This window comes from Hibiscus syriacus, unplaced genomic scaffold, assembly GCF_006381635.1.
Source record: "Hibiscus syriacus cultivar Baekdansim isolate YM2019G1 unplaced genomic scaffold, ASM638163v2 tig00112517_pilon, whole genome shotgun sequence".
NCBI classification, from domain to species: Eukaryota; Viridiplantae; Streptophyta; class Magnoliopsida; order Malvales; family Malvaceae; genus Hibiscus; species Hibiscus syriacus.
Genome location: NW_024063353.1, coordinates 153067 through 171753, shown reverse-complemented (window position 1 = coordinate 171753; position 18687 = coordinate 153067). Strand labels below are relative to the sequence as shown.

At 34.9% G+C, this 18687-nt stretch overlaps 3 protein-coding genes across 3 annotated transcripts; 1 reads left to right on the top strand and 2 right to left on the bottom strand.

Moving 5' to 3' along the window:
* Nucleotides 1-1867: 1867 nt before the first annotated feature.
* Nucleotides 1868-5218, bottom strand: LOC120181150. The gene is made up of 9 exons (XM_039186347.1): nt 5024-5218; nt 4702-4752; nt 4295-4363; nt 4071-4223; nt 3687-3773; nt 3560-3649; nt 3316-3389; nt 3105-3181; nt 1868-1968 (listed from the first exon to the last, which is right to left on the bottom strand). Exons 1-9 carry the CDS (start codon nt 5216-5218, stop codon nt 1868-1870), a joined length of 897 nt encoding a protein of 298 aa, XP_039042278.1.
* Nucleotides 5219-5619: 401 nt separating this feature from the next.
* Nucleotides 5620-9825, bottom strand: LOC120181206 (probable apyrase 6). The gene is made up of 8 exons (XM_039186383.1): nt 9034-9825; nt 8640-8752; nt 7995-8102; nt 7603-7657; nt 7002-7187; nt 6824-6921; nt 6487-6683; nt 5620-6308 (listed from the first exon to the last, which is right to left on the bottom strand). Exons 1-8 carry the CDS (start codon nt 9638-9640, stop codon nt 6035-6037), a joined length of 1638 nt encoding a protein of 545 aa, XP_039042314.1. The 5' UTR covers nt 9641-9825; the 3' UTR covers nt 5620-6034.
* A 7152-nt stretch (nt 9826-16977) lies between these two features.
* Nucleotides 16978-18132, top strand: LOC120181143 (ribonuclease 1-like). Its single transcript, XM_039186343.1, has 4 exons — nt 16978-17137; nt 17219-17377; nt 17469-17667; nt 17746-18132. The coding sequence occupies exons 1-4, from the start codon at nt 17030-17032 to the stop codon at nt 17970-17972; spliced, it is 693 nt and encodes a 230-aa protein (XP_039042274.1). The 5' UTR covers nt 16978-17029; the 3' UTR covers nt 17973-18132.
* The last annotated feature ends 555 nt before the right edge of the window (nt 18133-18687 follow it).

The window sequence follows — 18687 nt, the reverse complement described above, 5'->3', positions numbered from 1 at the left end:
ATGTGTCCTGTCCTGTTGGATTTGGAAAGGGCTTTAAAGGCAATATCAAAGACATGGAGGGACCCAACATTAAAAGATGGGGTTTTGGGATTCACCAAAAATCACAAGTCTGCAGTAATATAAAGCAAATTAGGGCTGTTGTTTAGAAGAATCTGACATGGATGAATAAAGGGTTTTTGGAAATTGGAATAATACCCTTAAGAAGCCAAGTATCTTTTTCTTTAAGCTTTCCTTCTAAATTATATCATTTGCCACAGTGTTTTGTCTGCCACATCATCCGACCGGTTCCTAAGTGTACATTCGACTTGGGACTCACTTATTCCTGTCTGTAAAGTGTCGGATCTAGAAATTAAAAAATGGGATCTAAAATTTTAATACCCTATTCTAAAAAAAATTGGGTATGCAAATTTTCTTATTTTTTTTCTTTTCTTATTAACAAATTAAATTAAATTTAACATTTTTATCAAAATAATAGGTGTGCAATGACTCTCCTAGGGAGCCATGTACATCCGCCCCTGGTCTAGCATACTTCTAGAATGTATCTAATCCGGATTCGACACGTGTTATAATTATGATGGGTATATATTTATTGATGATATACTATTTAGATTGTGGCGATTGTAAATGTTTTAATTTTTTTTATTTGAGTAAACCATTATATTCGATTATTTAACGATGGAAAATCAATACGCAAATGATAAATAGTATCCTTTACCTCCATAGAGGTAGAGAAAGAAGTGGAGTCAAATATCCTTTCTCTCATTTTTGATTAAGAGATTATGTGATAATCTTCCGTATTAGTGTCATGTAGACGATGATCACTATTCGTAAGTTGGCATAATAAATATATATAGTCACCTGACAATAGATTTGACTCTAATCAAAGGATCATGACTGATAAGGAGAGGTAAGTTTTTTTAAAAAATTGATCAGAAAAGAATTCTTTCGAAGACATTGATAGACGGAAAAATGATAATGAAAGACATCGATAGACGGAAAAAACAATAATGAGAGTGTGAATCGTGAAAGAGATCCGAAGAAAGTATAAAAGTGTTCTATATGGATAAAAATTGCTGCAAGTTAAACAAAGGGTAATAAAAATAAAGACGTTCCTTTGATGGTAAGAAAAGGGTGTTGTTAGGGTTTCTTTAATGGGAACGACTGGTCAAGGCAGAAGCCATGGACATGGACCACTAAGAACAGCTAGATGCTTTGCAACAGTAGCAAACCAAAGCTGAATCCCATTAAAAGAATGCGAATTTAAAGTGAAAGTGAATACATATAATACACATATATTTTATGTAAAAGAAGAGGCAGTTCAAAAATAAAAAACTTGTCTTTTGTCCCCCCAATTTGTTTAAATGTAGGTAGTATTATATGCATATTTTTGCTTTATTTATTTTCTTTTTCTTTTTATTATTAAAATATGCAAAATGTCACATGCACTTGGAACATTCTAAAGCATAAATTCTTGCACTTTCGGGTTCTCGAGATGTGGGGCTAACTATGGTGGCTGCTCATATCATTTCACTTCATCTTGGTCTTTATTAATGTTCTGATTCTACACCTTTTGTCGTCCAATTGAACATTACAAAAATATTGAATAAATATAAAGATAATTAAATTATGAATCACGTCCTAAACGAATTCGAGATTTACTTATTTTAAACTCAACCTTATACCAATTTCGATTCTTTCTTTCGTAACATACACTTCGAACATGAATTTCAAGAAATCCGAGTTAAAAATTAAATATTTTGATCGTCTTGGCTTAGATGTAAGGTAACAATATAAAATCTAACATAAATAAAACCTGCTACTTGAGAAAAGAAAAAGCGAAAGGATGTTATAGATTCTCGAGGTTGGTCTAAAAGGGGATACTTTTAAAACTTTGATTTAAACCGAAGGAGGCAGCCTCGACGGTCTTTGTGCTAATGAGACCATCCACAGTCAGCCTTGCCTGAACCCCTGACCCATTCAAAACACCAAAGGGATTTAAACAAAAGATAAAGCCTTTCATCATCTCTTCCACTGTTCCATTTCCAACGCATCCATACCCTAAACACTTGTTTAGTACGGAATCGAATCGATTCTTAGTATTGTTGATATCCTGCTATACAAGTTCACCGAGTTGGGATATCGACGGCATTGTTATCGACCCCGGGTTGAGACCTATTCAGGAGACAAAACCTCCGACCCGAGGAAGACACTGATGTTGATGTCTCGATCTTGCGGGTATCGGAACATAAACCAAACCGGTTTCAAGATAAACAATCGAGTATTTTATATATAAACAAAATTGAAAGACCAAACAATTTGAGACAGACACAAACTTTTTTTTTCCATCAGGTAGACACTGCAAAATGAGATGTTACCAAAAGCACACAAGTTAAAGGCAGAATCTTTACCTGGCATTTACTTTTAAGGTTGTTCTGATAGATGATGATCAAGTTTGGTCGAGGGCACGTGAGAATACATGCTGCATTTGCTTCATAAGAGAATACCACTAAGTGCTTGGGCATCCATTGACGTGACCAACTAAGTGGAGTCTGAAAGTGGGGTTAGCATTTCAGATTTTTAACAATTCCCAAATGTTATTCGAATGTGGTAAATATAGAGTAGATAAACAAAAGACAATTTGGTGCTCCATTTTGTTTATTCCTCCCTACTTCACCACACACCACACAACTCGGACTAACCGGATTCGGACAAGTGTCAGGTACGAAATGTGCCATCACACATTCGATATTTTAATAAGATTTTTCATATATTTGAAAGATTATACTCGTACAAATCTCTAAAGTAATGGATATAAGTGTCAGGCATGTGAAAAAAATTAAAAGAAAATGAATTGAAATTAAAAATCAAGATATAGAGAATGGGAGCAGAGCTCAAACAAGACACAAGGAACCGAACTAGCACTTCTCAGATCAGGCTAGGCCTCTCCAGCTGAGCTAGGTGCCGTGCCCCTGGACACTCTAGCCATAGGCGCATAAGGGGATGTTGGTTGCCGGGTTTCTCGGATGGTAAAAGGATTTCTTTGGCTCAGGCTCTTTTGGAATTAAACCGAACTTGTGGACATCGACTATAAGGGTGGGGAATACCTGGAAAATCTTTTATTAGGTGTAGGGGCTCCAGGCTAGTACTGAAGCTGCCTGGCTCGTCTCCATCTTTAATAGGACTGGACCAAGTTCAGGCAGATGGATAGAAAAAGAAAAGCTTCATCGATAGGACGAGAACAAACTGGAACGATCATCATTGTTCATCAGCTACCAATATAATTTCAGTGCAGGGCTTCATGTTTCAAACACTAACCTGATGAGATGCGATGGTAAAATGCATGCCCCCACTAGTGCAACCTGTATTGCAGCCCCTGCAGCTTCCTGATACTGATACAATAAAAATATAAAAACTATCCGAAGAAATATGGTCGGTTTTCAGTCCGAAGAAATACACGAAGGAGTGGTAGTTAAAAAAAGATATAGAGAACCGGGGCCCCTCAGGAAGAGAAACAAACATGGAGTTTTCAAATTGGAAGTAGAAGTAATCCGAGAATAACCCGTCTTTGCCTTCGTCGCTGTAATACACCGATGGCCCGAGCCATGATGTAGCATGGCAGGAGAATTACAGCTGCACAAAACAAGAAAATCTGAAACATGAAACCATGCAATATAAGAAGAAATGACTCCAAATGAGAAGACAGTATACACATCTTCGTCCGAGTCAGCATCTGGAACGTCAAATGCATGGTGCAATAGCAGAAGCGCCATTAACTGATAAAATTGAAGAGAAAAATCAATCATTTTAGAAATGGACTCTTAACCACAATGCCGTGTGAGAAAATAAAGATTGTCGAGTAAAATGCTTAGACAGCTCAGAAAAGTCCTTTCTCCAAATCAGTTTTATCAAAATATTTCCTCAAGACATGGCTTGTAAATTAATAAGTAGAAACGATAATAATCCAATTTTCAGGGATTAATGTTAAATTCACCTAAAGAAGGATGTTGAGCACCGTGTTAAACAAGATTAGAAATTGAATATGAAATGGGGCTTTGCAACTAAAAGCTTACAACTAGAGCAGTCGAACGACAGAATGCAGCTCCACTGGCATTTAATGCAGCATATTCATCATACTCGGTTTCCAAAAATTGCCGTTCTGCCTCTGCAATGGCTAAGAGACGAGGATCACGCAAGTCCAGAGGCCAGAGATTGTCCAGACTCCACTACAAGACATACAGAAATCAATAAGATGAAATCTTCCAAACAGATCATACAGAGCAGTTGTCCCTCAAACATAACCAATATCAATAGTGGTTTCTTCAGTTTGGACGCGAGGTAGAGCAGTATAATCAGGTTGATAAGGCTGCAAGGCAAATGAAAAGCACATACTAACTTAGCAATGAGACATTAACAACCAAATTTCAATAGAACTAAGTTAACAAGGCGTCGGCAGCGATTCAAAGCCTAAATGTATCGAACCCGGGGCTTGAAATAAAAGTGTTTTCCTGTAAATCAAAAGGCTAATTCTAAAAGCAGCCGATTTCAGCCTCTTCCACTCTCGTGGAACTACTTCGAAATCCACAAACTTTCCATTCCTTGTACCAAAAACCTAATGTTCTAGTTCAAAATTATGCGATAAATGAAAATGATGAAACCAAATTGCAGTAATTGATGACGGGGGATTCTAAAGCAAGTAGATACCTGATGACAGATCTCACAGTTTATATTGCCTTTGTCGTTGCTATGCGCATACTGCAATTTTAAACACACAGAGAATTCATGAAATGCTTATCATAAATCTCATTTCATGTAGTATTTCTAAAATGCCAAAACAAAGTAATGATAATTGCGAAATTAGCACAAATTTTATGAGAACCGAATCGTGAAATCGGTTTGAATTCTTATCAAGAAAAAGAAATGAAAAATAATAGCAATGAAAGAAACTACCCTGAGGCTGCCACTGCAGGCACAGGGAGTCTCGAGATTCTTAATGGAATTTTTTTTTTTTTGATAAGAAAAGGGCCTCGTTAAATGCGGTCTCGAGATTCTTAATGGAATCTTCATCCTGGCAAATGCTGCACTCGGCCGACTGAATAAGCGGCTCCTCCTCATCCTCCCTGACGACCTCCTTCTCCTTATAATCAGACAAGCACGGCGGCCTTGGATTCTCCTCTGACGGAACAACATCGAACCTCACTGGCTGCACGGGCTCCGGCATTACCAGACCGTTGACATTCAACACCAGTCGACCACTCATAATTTATTCAGATTTGACAAAAACTGTACAAAAAAAGTCTTCGATTTCTACTGGTTCATTCAACCGATTAATTTTTTATTTACAAAAGAATAAAGGAAACCCCGAATCGCGCCGGGAAAGAGCAGCGAACCCGGGGGTTCCCAAACAAATGAAAGAATGAAAAATGTTATGGAACGAATGGCAGACAGGAAAAATAAGTCTTAAATATATTTACCTTTACCAGGAAAACTGTGGAATTTGCGTTAAATTGGACAGTGAAGAAATAGGAGAGAAATTTTCTAATTAAGCTTTGTAAACTTCTTATGATTTTGAGTTACCGTATAAAATTTTCTTCTTTTTTCAAAATGTAATAATAGCAACGATAATTCAAACAAGCAATTACAAGGCACTTTAAGAACACAGCATTTGAGGAAGAAGCAGTGATAAAGCTCTGAAAATAAACCCCTTCCTCTCCTCCCCACAACTAATGCATCACTCCTTTTATCTGATTCTGTAGTCTAGGTACAAATGAACAAGCAAGTGGTATAATAGTAGGGTTTTTGGTTCACGACTTCCCGGTATCGGAATCTAGTCTTCTATTCGGTATCCCCATGATTACTTTCGATCCTATGTTAAGAGTTTGATGATATACAATCTTACATTTTCCGCTCATATTGTGACCTTAAGTGGAGGGCATAGTAAACCAGGGAAGCACAATGATAGTATACCATCGTAATATTGGATCGTCCTCGGTTGCAAACTTGTTAGCATGTTTTCGATCTCCTCCGGACAATTATATCAACTTCTGCCTATACGAGTCACTATATATCGTCCTTTCTCTAGATCATAAACTGTCTTCAACTGGGGTTTCCTCCATTTCGATAGAGACCAAGCTACGAACATCAATATTGCAGAAATGGCAATGATGGAGATTAGTTTGGGTGAATCATTGCTGATAATGGTAGTTATCCAATCAGTTTCCTCTACTTCGAACTTGGCCATGCTTTGCAATATGAAAGCTCCCAAGGCCCAATCGAGTGGTATATTTTCTACCTGATTAGCAAAGCTGATCCTGTTTATGATAGAATCCCATTAGTAAAAGTTCAATTGTGAGAGAGGTGATAAAAATTATAGACAGATCTGCAAATTGATATGCTTCATATCGAGGAAAGCCACGGTGCCCAAACAGTCATTGAACTTGCTTGGTCTTTGCTTTTGAAGACACTGAACTAGTAAGGCAGGAAATATACCTTTCATCATCCAAAGCAATTCCAAGGCTATCATGAAGTAAGGCCACAATATACGCTGAAGAAAAACAATAGCGCAACAGTTCTTCCTCATCAAGTGACTGGTGTTTCTTCTTCAATTTAGACCAATCCTCTCCACAGAAATGTTGCCCCGCCATCATTAGATCCGAAAGAAAGGCCCTCTGGCGCAACCTAAAGAACTAATCAAACAAGAGGAGACAAACAAAGAAATTGAAGCCTTTTAAGAAACAGAAACTCGATGCATCTAAGAAAATATCACATGGGTTTAGGATGTGCTTGCAGATAAGCCAGTAGGAAACAGAGACATTAATAATTATACCTTTGAGGTATAGAAGAAATTCTCTGTAGCCAAAAATTTTCCTTGAAGCTTGGGCATGAAAACTGACCCCAGATAACAGTGATAATTGGAACATTTCTCTGTAACTCAGAATCTATAATGATCATTATCTTGTAGTGCAAGGTAATGCAGATTCAGTGGTTCTAAGAGAGTTTGTTACCTTTTCCTTTTTGTAATAGCCTTAGCGCAGCAGATCTGCAATCTGAGAAGTTACCAGTAGCTTGAAGTTCAGAAGTATATTTACTTTTTTCAGCCATAAAACCTAGTGAAAGATTCGATGACTGAGGCAAGTAACCTTTGGGTGTACAAGGATCTATATACATTTCATTGTGAAGAGAGTCAGCAGCTGCATGAAGGTAAGAAAAAACATATTGAGCCATATAACCATATTACTTAACTAACTAGTAAGTCCATATCATCTGTATTGAAGGTAACAGATTCTATGAAAATATCCAACAAAAAACTCACTCAAACAACTTTTTCGGTACATCCCTCATGGATAGGCAATAAATGCCCAAAGTTAAAGAAGACAACTTTTAGAATTAAACATTCAACCCAGCATAAATAGTAAAAACAATTATAACAAATAGGGTTCATACTCAAATCCAGATCTCTTCCTTAAGCTTTAAATTGCAAGAATAACGGAGATGATTAAATTACAATCCAGCATGAGAGAAATTCCTAGTTGGAGTTCAATGCATAATTTTAAGCACTTCTAAGCCTGCAAAACTTTGGCAGAAAGCAAATACAGAAAAACATACCAGGACTGAAATCTCCTTTAAAAAGTGATTCCCTCAATGACTCATGAGCAACATTCTGAAAAAGGAAATGAAAAAAGTTAAAAGCTCCTATGCCAGCCTTGGATTTCTTGACAGAATTTCTAATAACATCTCACAAAACTCACAATGCAAAGCTATATTGAAATAATACTAACACTAGTTAGAAGTTAGATCTGCATTATATCGTTATTGTCACTATCACTTTCAGAATTAATGAACAAAAAACTATTCTCAGTCCACTTGATTTTGGCTCATGAAAAAATCCAAACATATCATTTGAATTGCAAGAAAGTAAAACCAAAGTGTTTTGAAGCCTACATTTGAAACACAACAAACAAAAAAGTAGAAAAATAGCTGATGCATGCAAAGGTTACCTGGCCCAAATGAAGAAAGCTGTGACTATAGAGATTGTAAGTGAAATTCCCAAACTTGATGGAGCGTGAGAACTTAGAAGGCATAAACTCATTTGAGACAAATGTTACCTGAAATAAGTATAACAGCGAGTTAATGGTGATCTTATAAGTGCTTCTCAAATTATATATTAAGTGCACCAAGTAAAGAACATACATAATGCCATCAAATGCATTTGCAATGAGTTGAAGTCATAGCTTCTTGTTCTTTTAACGTCTGTTGCTTTAAGCAGCAGTAATGTCTTTAACAACAATAACTTTTTGCATGTTAATGACTGTTTTTTGGAATGACATCAACTTGTTTTTTTCTGGACAGCCGACAAAATGTAGTTCATAGCTCACACTAAACACCTACTTCATAGTTACAAGTTCAACAAAGAAAGATTTATGGATTATGACATAATCTGAGATATCATTTCTCAATACACAAGAAGTAGCTTCAAAGGATGAAAAATTATGTTTATTAGTAGTAAAAAATAAAACAAGAAATTGCTTCAAGGAACTCTAATGCCTGAGACCATTAATTAGAAGCTCAAATGACTAATAAAATCTGGTGTGGAAAAATCCAATTAACTCGATCAAAACACAGGAGTAAAGATAACAACAAACCTGAGCAGATGCCCCGCCAAGTTCAATAATTCCAGTCGTATCCAGAGGATTACCTCCAAGAGTACCAAGTGCATAGTTTGCAACAACCCAAGCATAGACTCCCTCATCAGAGCCTGAGACAGAAAATTCAAAAATTAGCCTAAAAATATGGATCAGGGATTTGCAACTACAATATAAACACAAGACTGAAATATTTCCGGCCTTGACAGCAGGAGTGATCTTTATTTAAGCCCCGGATACCAAAAAAAGAAGAAAAGCAAAACATGGTCAAGTACTCTAATTCTTACAACTGAAGATGAACTTAAAACTCTTACTACTCTTCTATTCCTATTCACATGTCGGATTCAGAACACAACATATTCAATTACAACCAAAGCAACCCACAATGTATTACCTGTAATAACCGAAGCCCATTCATCGTGAAATTTAAACCCAGACACCCTAAGCACCTTCCTGCACTCCTCTAAAATCTGGTCCTGCAATTCAACATCCAACAATCTCAGCCCCGCCGTCGCCATTAGCCTAATTTCCGTCTCTCCCCACAGTTCTTTTGGAACTTTCTTCCTCCCAAACTCCAGAAGTTCTTCCAAAGAATCCCATACTGCTTCCGGCTGCTCCACGTAAGCTGACAAGCCCGGATTAACTTTCAAGCTATCTGACCCTTCTTTGAAATCGAAAACCAGGTTTTTGCTTCGATCAACTCTGTATCGAAACACGTGGATCCTCGTTCCTGTGCTTCCGCCATCGATTATGATTCCGAATTTTGTGGACTCCGCTGATGAGAAGAGGAAAATGTAACTGAAAACCAATAAAGCGAGGGATACGACGATTGAAACTGCAAAGATGGAAAGGGTCGGCCTGGTTTTACTAGGGTTTCGGGAAAAAAGAGCGGTGGATCGGGAATTGGGTCGGATTTGGAACTTAATCGGATCCATTTCGGGTGCGGTGGCGGTGGGTTTGGGTTTGGAATCGACCCGATTTCGAGCAACCGATCGTCGCATTAAGATATCAACAGTTGGGGAGGAAGCATGTGAATTGTTAAGAACACTAAAGGAAAAGAAATTAAATTATAATCGAAACTGAATAAAACGAAAAGGTGTATTGAAAATGGATTTTTACGGTCCCCCTTCCTTGAATGGGGATTTGATCGGAGAGGAGAGTGTGACTTTCAGAGGTCTCTCTCTCCCCTATCTGATTGTTTTTTTTTCTTTTCCTATTCGTTTTGCTTTTATTTTTCAAGTTTCAATCGTATTTACCAGTACCCGGATTAGGATGGGCACGGGCGGGTATTTTTGCTGCCACGACGACGACGACGACGACGACGACGACGACGACGACGACGACGACGACGACAGTAATAAAATCTTATTTTCATATGCAATGGGGTGAGGGGATGGGGTGAGGTAAGTTAGTAGGTTGTCCTTCGTAGAAGATATCTGGCAGTCAAAAAAATTAAAAAATAAAGATAAAAATCCAATGTATGTATAAATAAATAAATTAATAAATATATAGTTAAACAATCATCATATGCAGTTTTCATACGTGCGCCTGTAATGGGAAGTAATCCCTGCAAATAAGTTTCTGTGTAAAAATCTCTGCATATAGACAATAAAGTAATTCCCGGCTAAATTTAGAAAGAGAAAACATGAAGAGAAAGATACACAGAAGTCATTGATAGCAAGTTATGAGAAGTAATAAAGTTAAATGGGTTAAAACATAAACTAAAGCAACACTACTCCGCTACTCTAATTCTAATCCTTCATAAATTCCAATGACATAAACGAATAAAAAGTAGAAGTCATGGAAATTACTACAGAGGCATTAAAAAGAAGACAGAGTTGCTACACCTTATGGTTGTGACCCACAACTACTCGGCTACCCTAGTCTTAAGTCTCTATAATTTCCTATCAGAGGTCATGTCTTCGGTAAGGGCTAACTCTTTCAAATCTGATCTCAAGCACTCTGACCACTTCCTTCTTGGTCGTCCTCTCATTCTGGCACCCTCGACTGTAATCGACTCTACCCTCCTGACCGCATCCGGCGGTTGTCGCCTAAGGACATGCCCAAACCACCGTAGTCTTCCCTCCCTTAATTTTTCGGATACAGTCACCACCCCTAAGGACATCCTAATTGAAGAGTTTGGTGTCATGTCCCACAGAGTCCTACCACATGCCCATTAAAGCATTCTCATTTCTGCGGCCTCCATCCTCCTTATGTGATCCTTCTTGATTGCCCAACATTCTGATCCATACAGCAGCGCTGGTCTAATTGTCATTCTATAAAATTTTCCCTTAAGTTTTAGAGGCACCTTCTTGTCACACAAAACTCCAGTAGCAGCCATCCACTTTAGCCATCCCTCCTTTATACGGTGTGTAACGTCATCATCTACACTTCCATCTTTATGTATTATAGACCCTAGGTAATTGAAACAATCCTTTGAGGGTAGAACGTGTCCTTCGATGCATACTTCTACATCTTCATCAGTTTGGTTCCCACTGAAGTTTGAACATATATATTCTGTCTTTTCAATATTGATCCTTAGACATTTTTCTTCCAAAGCAGTCTTCCAGATAGTCAATCTACTATTCAACTCAGTTTTTGTTTCAGCAACTAGGACAATGTCGTCAGCGAAAAGCATACACCATGGGACACCGTCTGGTGTCGCACAATAAATGTCGTCCATAATCAAGGCGACGATGTAAGGGCTAATAGCCGACCCCTGGTACAATACGATTTTTTTTATCTTTTTTTTTTCTCGTCCTGAATCTAACCCGATTTTTAGACTAAAAGTACAACCCAAATATATTAATATTTTAAAATAATTAAAATAATATATTTTGTAATAATATATTTTATAATTATTTAATATATTTAAACTGTTAAATTAATGTATTTTATAATATTTATTTTATATTTTTAATAATTAAATAATATATTTTAATAATATAAAAATAAAAATTATTAAAATACTAATTATAATATATATATATATATATATATAATAATCTGGTCGGGTTGGTGATTTTTTACCTTAAACACAGTCTTGCCCCGCCTGCCCCAAATTTTTTTACTATATAATCTGCCCCGCCTGCCCTAAATTTTTTTACTATATAATCTGTCCCGCCTTGAGCCCCGAAAATTAAAAAAAAAACATCCTAATTGGGTCGGAACCTGTCGAGTACAACTATTTTGACCATCCCTAACCGAAAGTGCCATGAAAATTTCCGGTTCGGTTCATTCTTAGAAAAATAAAGGATAAACTACATATATGACCACCCAACTATGACTTGGTCTCAAAATGACCACTTATTTTCAATTTTGCGTCAATAAAACCACTGAACTATTTAAATGCTTTCAATATAGTCACATGTCATTAACATTTAACGGAATAAATTACGTGGCAGTTAATAAAATTAGTATAATTAGGGCACATGTCCTTTTAAAGTTAAGTATTCGTGATGTTGGGACACTGCTTTATTTTCTTCCATTTTGGTCACTACTTATATATGATTTGTTTACTTATATTTTCATTTAATGCAATTCGATCTTGATTATGTTTTTAATTTGTCTAATGCCTTAATTTAAGCCTTAACTTTAAAATCTTTTATTCTAGTCATGTATTAAATTTATAGAATAAATCTCCTAGATTTTAGAATTAATTGTGGAGTCAATTCTCACACTTGTTAACAAAATAATACATATGTTATATAACTTGTTCAGGTTTAAGCAAAAAACAAAATGAAAATAACTTAATTGCATTTGAACCCAAGATCATTTAGTAACCAAACAAAGGCTTAACCAATAGGCTAAATCTAATATTTAGGAATCAATTAAAATATTTTTTATATAGTTAATTATAGGAATAAAAATAGACAATTGGGGACTTAAATCTAGGCCAATTGAGAATATGATGCTAAAATGAATCGAATATATTATTTATAATTAATTTAAGATTTTAATATTTTTTGAATTAAATTTATTTATATTAAGTTTATTTATTAGTGATTTTATATATGAAATTTTATTTAAAATTAAATTAAAATTTTATTTAACATATTGAAACTCACTAGCACAATATAAAATCAAAATCAAAATATAAATTTATAATTTGAATCTTAATTTTTTTTTCTTATGATTATAATTTGAATATTAAATTATTTTTAATGATTTCATATATATATATATATAATCATTAAAAAATAAATATTAAAATAATAAATTTAGTTTAAAATATTAAAATCATAAATAAATTATAAATAAACTATTAGATTTATTTTAGTGATTTAAGTGTTGACATATTCTCAATTGACCTAGATGTAAGTTCTTACTTATCTGTTTTTATTTTTTTATCATTAACTATAAGATATATATACACACACAATATTATAATTAATTTATAAATATTAGAATTAGCTTATTGGATAAGGCTTGTTTCGTTACTAATTCATTTTGAGTTCAAATTCAATTAAGTTGTTTTAACTTCTTTTTTTTTTTGCCTAAATTTGAACTAATTATATAGCATATGTATTATCTCAATAACAAGTGTGAGAATTAGCTCAGTGGTTAAGGCATGCGCAAGTTACCCTTGAGTATTAAAACTTGTCTTCATTTATTTTCACTTCAATTCAAAAGGCGACATGTGTCACCTTTTGATTGGATTGAAAATTTATTAACTTAATTAAATTAAAATTAAATAAAATCCTATAATCATATTGTGACATGTGTCACGAAATGATTGGAGAAATAAATTTATTAAATTAAATTGAAATTAGGATCTAATTAAAAATTAAGAATTAAAGTTAGCTTGGTGATCAAATTTATTAATTCAAAAATCTAGGGGATTTAATCTATAAAGTTAATACATGACTAGAATACAAGATTTTAAAGTTTATGCTCAAATTAAGATATTAGACAAATTAAAAACATAATCAGGATAAAAATGCATTAAATGAAAATACAATGAAACAAATCATATACAAGTAGTGACCAAAATGAAAGAAAACAAAGCAAGATTCCAACGCTGTGAATACGTAAATTTACAAGGACCCACGCCCTTATTATACCAATTTTGTTAACGCCACATAAATACTTTTGTTAAATGTTAACGATAGGTGGCTATATTAAAACCATTTGAATATTTCAGTGGCCATATTGACACAAATTTAAAAATGATGGTCATTTCGAGACCAAACCCATAGTCGGGTGGTCATTTATATAATTTACAGAACATAAATATTTTTACTCCATCTGGCTATTCTTGATATTATTATCGGACCCATTCTAAATTTATTTAGTTAAATAATATTTTTTTTAACAAAAATGTGTTATGTAGGTCGAATTATTCATAAGAAGTGTTTTGTATAACATATTTGGGACTGTTTCTTCTTCCTTCCTTCTTCCATTGTTGGCCATTTTCCTGGTTCTGAAAGATTAGCGACTCTTGAAGAGTTTTTTAGATTAACTCATGTCATTGATTTTGCTGCTACCGCTGCAGTTAGACCGCCTAAAAAACCTGAAATTGTGCATGCAAGATTCGCATCTCGTTTTGTAAGTTGTGATAAGCGAGGTAATATATTGGATCATACACAGATTTCTGTTATTGGCTGAAAATATTGGTCACATTTATGGGATTTTGAGAAGAAGATAGGAGGTAGAATCGATCACTTTGCTCATAAGGGTTTATCTCAACTTTTTCTTTATGGTTAGTAGGTGTTTCACGCTCACCGCACCTGTTGTTGATGAAAGGAATAAGATTGTGGTGGATTTCGGTAGTTTACCCTTAGAGGAGGAAATCGGGTCACTCGGATGGGTCATTTCGGGTTAGGATGTATTCGGTTTAGGTTTGGGTCGGGTCGAGTCAGATCGGGTTTGGGTTCGGGTTTAGTTCGGTCTATTGAAATTAATTTGGGTCGGGTTAAAATCGGATCGGTTGGTTTAGAGTCGGGTTAGTATCGGGTCTGAAAATTGAAAATTGAAAATCAAATTATAATATTTAGAAGTATAAGAATAACTTTATAAATCCTAATAAATTTTAGGATTGATTGTAGTATTAACTCTCTATAATTTTTTTACTTTTATTATAACTATTATCATTTATCATATTTAAAAAATACATATATATATTATTTTTTTATATTATTTTACTAAAACACATTACTTGTTCCCAATTCTCAACCCCAAATTAAAAATTACAAACCCTAAAAAAATTATATTATTTAATTTAATTTTTTAAATTATTTTATATGTGTATTCTAACACACCAAATTTTTTCCAAAATATTTTAATATAATTGAGTTTGACATGCAAGAATAATTCAGTTTTAAATATTTTATTTTATAATCCTTCCTATCAAATAATGTCTTGAAATGATTTAGAAGTTATCGGATATAGAGATGATATTTTAATGGAAGAAATATTATATTGAACTATTAACTAGTTATATAATATAAAATGAGTATAAAATATATATCATTCTACTATTTATCTAATTAATAAAAATGGATAATAATAAATAAATTATTTGTTCACTTAGACTCAATTATCAGGTTAAAATCAGGTCAAATTTTGGATGGGATCGAATATGGGTAAATTAAATTCGGTTTGATTTCAGTTCGGGTTATTTCTAGTTCAGGTTAATTTCGGTTCGGGTAACTTTCAGTTTTGGTTGCTTTCGATTTAGGTTAACTTCAGTTCGGGTTGACTTTGGTTTGGGTTGCTTTAAGTTCAATTATAATTTGGGTCAGTTACGGTTCGATTCGATTTATTTTGGGTTTCAAATCAATTTTAGGTTATCATATTCGAGTCTATATCGGGTCTCGAATCTAGTAAATCGATTCGGGTAATTGGGTACGGGTCAAATTTACTGGTCTATTTACCCCTTCTGATTTGGATGGAGAGTCACAGACGGTGATTGTTGAGAAAGAGAGTCATACAACCAAAGAAGATGATAAAAAGAGTGAGAGTACCTCCTCATCCTTTCATGGTGATTTTTAATATACTCTTAACGTTGGTGTCAAACCTAGGAGATGATGGCTACTTGTAGGTTAAGAAGACGAATAGACCTTATTGTCAATAGATCACATGGGTCTACCAATAATCATGTCAAGAGGGTATAGTTGACCTAAGAATATATAATTTTGGAGACTTCGAAGAACTCCATATGCTTTTAGACTCGAGAGATAGAAAAATAACAACGAAAGTACAACTTGCCAAAGAAACCGAAAAAGGTACATCACAACACAATACAGAGATGTTAACATATACATACATTATTGTAATAATATAAACACACAATTGTACTCACAATACAAACTTTTGTAGGTGTATGAGCGCAACTAAAACATTAACGTGAGTACAATCAATAAAATGAATAATTAATAAAAAAATATAGATTTTAAGATAGACATTTGTCTACCTTGAGCAAAATATGAATCCGCCATTGTATACAATTATGAATTTAGTAAGCAAATTTTAATTAAAATTATCATATAAAAGTAAGAAAAAAACAAATGGACGAAATTTCGAACTTCGTCAAAAGAGTTGAAAAAATAATGATAATAGAACTTCAATATTGACTTCATAGTGTAAACAATACTTGTCGACTTCAGTATGTCGGAGGGAGGTATTTAATCCATGAATGTGAAAGCAATCGCAGTGAAGTGCTGCAAATTCTCAAACTCTCATCTAACCCAATAATTGGTAGACTCCGGGATGGACCTAAACGGATAGTCATCACCTCCTAAAATTTAAAATTACTATATATTTTAGATTTTATCAATATATTTAATATTAAAAATTTGTTTTCGTCCACTAAAATTTTATAACTTCAAGTTCGCTCCACTAACGTAAAATACTACGTCCGTCCCTAGGTATAATTAAAGTCTTAAAAAAACGGTTGATTCCCATAGGTAGCTTTGGCATCTGCTCCCAAGTGTGACCATCTAACTTGATTTTGCAGGTCAAAAGAAATACGTTACACATATTCAAATGTAAATGCAATCACATATATAATCTTTGTAATTCAAATTATTTCATTTACGACTAAGGTTCGAATTATGGTAGACATTGTATATCCTCAACATTCAGTGCTCGGACATTGGTGAGTTGTCCCAATCATTCAACCACACTCCAAACAATAAAAAACTAAAACAGCAATTGCCTGATTGGATTCACACCTAAAAAGAGAGAAAATTTAACAACGATAATGGGGGGCTAAATATGAACATGGAATCGAAATCATGAACGGATACGTTACCTAACATAAACATTTTTGTCATTATCAAGTGTATCTGTCAAAAACCTGCCATTAAATGCCTATAAAAACAGCTCTTATCAACGTTGTATCAATCATTCTCAAACTCCAAACAGTAACTAGAAAAATCAGAGAAGAAATGAGAATGGAGTCCAAGTTTTCATTTTTGATCAATCTTCTGGTTTTACAGTATCTGGCAGTTGTTTGTGTTTCCCAGGATTTTGATTTTTTCTATTTTGTTCAACAAGTGAGTTGTTTGGTTGCTAAGAAAAAAACAGTTTTTTTCCTGGGATTGTTTTGATTTTCCTTTTTTTTTTTTTTTTTGCAGTGGCCAGGATCATACTGTGATTCAGCCAAGAGCAGCTGTTGTTACCCTACAACAGGGAAGCCTGCAGCTGATTTTGGCATACATGGACTTTGGCCTAATTACAACGATGGTTCCTACCCTCAAAACTGTGATTCTGGCAACCCTTTTGATGAACCCAAGGTGGCTTTAACATTTGTTATGTAACCATTTAAAAATAATGCATTAAAGTATCCGATTTCGGTTCCATTAATGTAGTTCGAAACCGTAGCAGATTTCGGACCTCATCGGTAACATGAGAAAGAACTGGCCGACACTGGCCTGTCCGAGCGGCAGCGGCGAAACCTTCTGGTCTCACGAATGGGAGAAACACGGGACCTGTTCCGAGTCCGTCCTCGATCAACACGGCTACTTCGAAACAACACTCGGGTTAAAGCAACAAACCAAACTCCTCCAGGCTCTCAAAACCGCAGGTAAAACATTTACCAGAAAACCGATTACAGTTTATTAAACGGACCCTCATTTTCTTCTAAAAAAATCCGGGTTTTTAGGGATCAATCCGGATGGAAGCACATACAGCTTGGAGAACATCAAGGATGCGATCAAAGAAGGGACGGGGTACACGCCATGGATCGAGTGCAACCGGGATTCCTCTGGGAACAGCCAGCTTTACCAGGTGTATCTGTGCCTCGACAATTCAGGGTCTGGCCTCATTGAGTGCCCTGTTTTCCCTAGAGGGGGGAAATGTGGGCCTGAGATCGAATTCCCTTCCTTCTAATCTCTCTGCTGTATTACTGAATTTGTAATTTGTTTGATTTGCTCATGCTGTCTGTCATATAAATTATCAGCTCCATCGTCTTGTATTTTACTGTTGAAATGCCAGCTCAAGTTATATATTGCCTCCATGGATTCATACAATGAAGACAGTGCTTTTTCCCTCATTAACGGGGTTCAATATGAACGTGGAATTGAGCCGACACATAGCGAACATAAAAATCTGTAATTATCACATGCACCCGTCAGAAATTGAGGATATCCGGCTCCAGATTCCGATTCCAAAAACCTTGCATGAAAAATCCCTTAAAAACAGCTTTGAATGGGAACATGAACATTCTCAAACTCGTTAAACAAACTAGAAAAATCAGAGGAAAAAATAAAAAGGGAGTCCAAGTTATGGGTAAAGTACACAAATAGTCCCCGATTATAGGATATACTTTATTAAGTCCTTGATTATTAAAAGTTACAAAATGGTCCTCTGACTATATAGTCTTTTGTTGAGTCTCTCGACTGTTAAAAGTTACAAAATGGCTATCCGACTGTTCATTAGGTTCCAAACTAATTATTTTTCGTTAAAAATTTGACGGTATTCTGTGCTAAACTTTAATCTACTGATAAATATGATCCGAGAATCTCAAACGGCTATCATATTCAATCATTATGTTAACGTCTAGTTCAGACGATCGTCAACAAAGAAACACTCTATAATTGGAGGA

Coding starts and splice junctions, on each gene's coding strand:
- LOC120181150 (XM_039186347.1), bottom strand. CDS start 5,218: ATGCCGGAGCCCGTGCAGCCAGTGAGGTTCGATGTTGTTCCGTCAGAG. Junction 4,224..4,294: donor CCACTATTGATATTGGTTAT/GTTTGAGGGACA, acceptor TATGTCTTGTAG/TGGAGTCTGGACAATCTCTG. Junction 1,969..3,104: donor CCTAATAAAAGATTTTCCAG/GTATTCCCCACC, acceptor TGAATGGGTCAG/GGGTTCAGGCAAGGCTGACT.
- LOC120181206 (XM_039186383.1), bottom strand. CDS start 9,640: ATGCGACGATCGGTTGCTCGAAATCGGGTCGATTCCAAACCCAAACCC. Junction 7,658..7,994: donor GCTTTCTTCATTTGGGCCAG/GTAACCTTTGCA, acceptor TTCCTTTTTCAG/AATGTTGCTCATGAGTCATT. Junction 6,684..6,823: donor ATTTCTTCTATACCTCAAAG/GTATAATTATTA, acceptor TTGTTTGATTAG/TTCTTTAGGTTGCGCCAGAG.
- LOC120181143 (XM_039186343.1), top strand. CDS start 17,030: ATGAGAATGGAGTCCAAGTTTTCATTTTTGATCAATCTTCTGGTTTTA. Junction 17,378..17,468: donor ACCCTTTTGATGAACCCAAG/GTGGCTTTAACA, acceptor AAACCGTAGCAG/ATTTCGGACCTCATCGGTAA. Junction 17,668..17,745: donor CCAGGCTCTCAAAACCGCAG/GTAAAACATTTA, acceptor CCGGGTTTTTAG/GGATCAATCCGGATGGAAGC.